This window comes from Frankliniella occidentalis, unplaced genomic scaffold, assembly GCF_000697945.3.
Source record: "Frankliniella occidentalis isolate FOCC.00 unplaced genomic scaffold, Focc_3.1 Scaffold20, whole genome shotgun sequence".
Lineage (NCBI taxonomy): Eukaryota > Metazoa > Arthropoda > Insecta > Thysanoptera > Thripidae > Frankliniella > Frankliniella occidentalis.
In genome coordinates this window covers 1,784,036-1,788,661 of record NW_026267150.1, presented here as the reverse complement: position 1 = coordinate 1,788,661, position 4,626 = coordinate 1,784,036, and the positions used below count along the sequence as shown (strand labels likewise).

General features: G+C 52.4%; 1 protein-coding gene across 1 annotated transcript in view; it reads left to right on the top strand.

The window, feature by feature from the left end:
• LOC113202245 (neuroligin-2-like) overlaps window positions 1–4,626 on the top strand; it is a 135,701-nt gene that overhangs the window by 36,548 nt on the left and 94,527 nt on the right. Inside the window, exon 2 of the mRNA XM_052264651.1 lies at window positions 3,781–4,044. Coding sequence (XP_052120611.1) covers window positions 3,805–4,044 — 240 coding nt within the window. The 5' untranslated portion in view covers window positions 3,781–3,804. The remainder of the gene's footprint in view (window positions 1–3,780; window positions 4,045–4,626) is intronic.

Genomic DNA, 4,626 nt, shown 5'->3' with positions numbered 1-4,626 from the left:
GGTGGGGTTGTAAACGTCGTGCAGGGGCGGGCCGAGCCGGGATATGGTCACGGAGGGGTGCACTGCAAAAGGAGAGGACTCGCGCCTCTCAGCCGCACGCCACGCCACGCCACGCCACCCGCCGCGCGCTATCTTGCGGGGGGCCTTACCGCCAGAGGCTGACGACTCTGCAAGGGAAGGAAGCGATTCGTGGGATTGGAGACGAAGGGGAGGGCGCGCCGTGGGCGGGGGTGGTGGCGCTGGGCTTTAGTCTGCTCGTGCGGTTACCCCCCCCCCCTCCCCCCTTCTGGTTTTAGCTGTCTTATACTCGGCGCCTCTCTCTTTCACACTCGTCGCTTTGATCATTCACACTTGGCTGGTCCGGAGACCACCCCCAGCAACCCGCCCGCCACACCACTTGTCTTCTCTTTGCATCCGGCTGCAGCGGCAAAGAGTGTGTGAGAATAACACTCGGTCCAACAGAAATATATATACCAGGGGTTGTTCGCAGGGTTGCTTGGTGCTTTGTGAATACAGTTTAGCCGTTTTCTGATTTAAAAATTAGTTAATAATTTGCTATTTAACAGTAACACCGGGTTTAAGCACATGTTTACCATAAAATCATAGTTGCATTTGGCAGGTTTAACTTGTTTTAATGTCAAAAGTAACGACTATGAATTCCACGAAATTGTTGGGTACCGTCACCGTCGTGAGCCGGTCCATTGCTTAGGAACAAGTCCGCCGCCTTTCCTATTTCTCGCCACGTCGTCTCTCCGTCTCTCCCCCCGCACACTTCCTCTCCCACCCCCTCCGCCCTAGCACCACCCCTACCCCCTCCGTGTGGGCTGCTCCATGACGATCCTCTGTTTCTTTCTCATATCCTCGCGCTGTAATGTCTTCTTATGCGGCCGGGAATAAACCGGTGCAATAAAATGCGACGTGGTAATAAATCTGATAGCGTCCACCATTTTTCTTCGCCGTCTCCTTGTTTTGCGTCCGCGAGTCGGCCGCCGCGCGAGCCGCCGGCCCGTCGGTGCCGATGCTGTGCGGCTCGGCTGTGCGTGTGGCCTGCCAGATATAATATTTACATATTTTGATACGTGCGCGGCGGAGGCCGCCGGGGGTCGTCCAGTTTGCTGAAGGCCCACGGCCCGCGTGGGCTGTCAGTCCACCCTCCACCTCTTCCTTACAATTCATCCCCCCGCACAGCCAACAACTGAACGCTCATTTCACAGTCCCCGCCCTCTCTCCGCTGCTCTCCCCTACACATTTCTACCCCTTTTCCATCTCACCCAGTTAAACCTCCCACCCCTCTCTCGATCAACAGTCCACTCCGCTGACTCTTTACGCGGCTTTGCACGTAAAGGTGGGCTGGGCTGGGCCTGGCCCCCTCAGTAAATACAGGACGCGCAATCGAAACAGGTGGAGAGTTATTTGACTTCGGTAAAACTGGAACACATGCTCCGATGTTTCGGAAAATGTGTTACTTTGACTGCTGTATACACCGAGTTTGCGTTCATATGCAATTACGTAAAAAATGTTTGACGGCGCCCTTAGTCTACTCGCAGGACGTGTCAGCAGGGCGCGGGCGCGGGGCAGCCGTTGCCCGGTCCGTCCGCACGACCAGAGGACGTTGTTATCCCCAACGTAGAGAAAAAACAACAACAAAGCAACCGACAACGGCGGTTTACTTTGTATGGCCGTGCCGCATGCATGGGACAATTCAGTGGAACCACGCTTGCGGTAGTCACGCTACCGCGAAGGCGTTTTTTTCCCCGTGTTTTCGAGTTGTTTCCCCTCCCTTTCTCGAGTTGTCATCGGCCAATTTCTTGCAAGGGAAAGATCGCACGAATGGTTTTCTTTGTACCAGATGCTTTTGTCTTTGCTGGGTTGTTGTAGTACACGCGTTTCACGCCGTTCCGACGAAGGCAGCAAAAGGCTCGTGTGTGTTGTCGGGGCTAGAGGAACCAAACCAGGACTGATGCCCAACGACGAGGTCCCCGTGGCCAGCCCGGCCGAGCAGTGCCGGCGCGGAGCATAAAACTCCATCTGCGGAAGCGCTTCCAATCTGCATTGCGCATTAGGTACACTTCCTGCTGCCGTCCCGCTGCCGGCCCGCCCGTCCCCTCCACCCTCATTATTCGCATGGTCGCAAACGGGAGATATGACGTCATAACTCTGCCAAAGATGGCAAGGTGCATGCACTACATGGCGCGCGGAATGCGGCTCTCGTTGGCTCCGCGTGAAAAAAAAAACACGACTTATTTCACAATGTTTGTGTGTTCGAGTCGAGCGGCGCATACCAATAGGTAGGGCAGATATAATAGCTTTGGTGCTTATCCAAACTCTTCATGGTCAGTTGGATGATAAATAATATGAGTGACTCATCTAATCCATACCAAAATGTTTCGTTTCGAAGGACATTTTTTTTTCATTAGCCATTGACAACAGGGCTATTGCATGGTGTTGATCGTATTTTTTGGTGATGTGGAAGCCGAGAGTCACGGGCTGGAGTGAACTGACTCTGGGCTGTTCCTCTCACTTTCCTATGACCCCACCCCCGCTGCCCCTTTAATATCTTGTCCATTCCCCTCTCCCCTTCCTCATCCACCCTCTTTGCCTCCATCCCTATCATAACACCACCCCACCCCACACTGCTCTGCGAGGTGCCAAGAGCCTGTGGGGGAGACGGCACATAGCCATAGTTCCATGGAGAGTGCTCCAAAACTTGATTCATGGAAGTGGGCCACGTAGGTACGGCCTATGCCCCCACCACTCACCCCCCACCCTCTTCCCACCCTCACTCTGACCCATCAGTGCAACTGGACAGCAGTACCGTAATTGTAAAGTCGTAAACCCTTACTACGCCTTTTGAAGGATTGTTCGCGTTTGAAATCAAAAAACACTTTAAAATCAGTTGTGTTCTTAACCGATGCATTCAAAACTGTTAAGTAGATTACCAAACTGTGAGCTAACAATCACTCTAAGTTCCAGAGTCACTCGTTCAACGAGAGCAAATAAATGATTTTCCTAAACTCGTCGGGCCTACTTGTTTTCCTTTGCTTTTCCGAGTTGTTTGGCTTGCCCCTGGAAAACGAGTTTTCCCTCTGTGTGTGTGTGCGTGTGTGCTTTGTGTGAACGCGCCGCGCCAGACTTCGCAGCCGCCTGATTGCAAATTGCGGCAGCAGGCCCGACCAGGCTGTTGGACACCATCACGTGCCGGCGAAAACTGAATTCCGGGATTCAGTTGAGGAAGGTCTTTTGTTTCAAACTGAGAACTAGTTTGAGTGCCTGCGAGCTTGATGAGGTGGGATGGTGTGACGACCGCGAAGAGGGGTAAAGGGAGGAACTAAGAAGGAGGGTGTTGGGTGTGGAGCAGAGAGATGGGACATATAGTAATTTCAAATGGAGTGAGGAGTGAGGGATCGAGGTATGAGAAGGAGGAAAGGACGTGTCACGATTCCTGACGTTTCCCCTGGCGTTGCCCTGGCGTCAAGCTTGTGCGTTCCTCTCGCTCGAATGGTATGAGCTCTACATGAAATGAGTTCATCGGCTATACTTTGGTTTTCAGTCTTGCAAAGAAAAACGTCATTCACCCATCAGAGAATGTTTTTCAGAGGATGGGAAGGTTTTTATCAAACATTATAAAAACGTAAATTCAGATAGGAATGTTCAAACAAGTAAAGAGTTCCATTCTTTCTATTCAGTTTTTCGTTTCTGTTCGGTTTTACAAAAGCACGTAATCATCAGCGGTTAACAAGCAGCAACAGCACTCTAATCGTAAACGGGCTTTGTTTTCAGGATGTGACGGGGGGCGGGCCCAGGATGCGTGCCGGCGTGCTGGTGCCCTGCGTGGCAGCGCTGCTCATGGCGCTGCTTGCCACGCCGTGCGCCGGCGACCCGGCCGCCCCCGCCGCCGCCCCCGCTGCCGCCCCTGCTGCCGCACCCGCCGCAATGCCCATCCCGGCACAGCCCCAGCTCAACTCGAGGATCGTGCGCACCAAGTACGGGGACGTGAGAGGTATCATCGTGACGCACGAAAACCGCCATCTGGAACCCGTGGAGGTGAGTACGGCAGCTATGCATCCCAGCCCGTATTGCAGCCAAGCAACATTTCATTTTCAGATACACATCACCTATGCACCAAACAATTGCAAACAATGCGTACAATTGAGGCATAGACTAGATATAGTATGAATAAGAATTGCTTTTTCGATATGATCCTTCTAGGTGTTCGTCACTTTCGCACCATATGTGTTCATTTTGTTTCCTTTTTGTATGTGTGTGAGGGGCAATAACTCCCTTTCGATGTTGTTTACTCATGACTCCCGAAATACTTGAACCCCAGTGATTCTCGTCCGCTTACATTTATTCCTTAGGTTTTCTAATGGTGCAAAACGTTTACTTCGACTAATTTGTACAAATTTCCACTAGTTTCCCGCTTAGTTTAAGTGTTTTCTGTTGATTGAGATTAATTTTTATCCGGAGGATTCCCAGGCTGGTGTACACACATGATTCCTGGAGTTGCTGCCACCTAGTACCAGGTGGCTGATTCACGCCGCGCACTTCTGTAGGTATGCTGTACCGCATGCACGAGTGCGGGCGGGCTTGCCTATCGCCCCTGTCCACGGCGCCTTACGAGCCGAG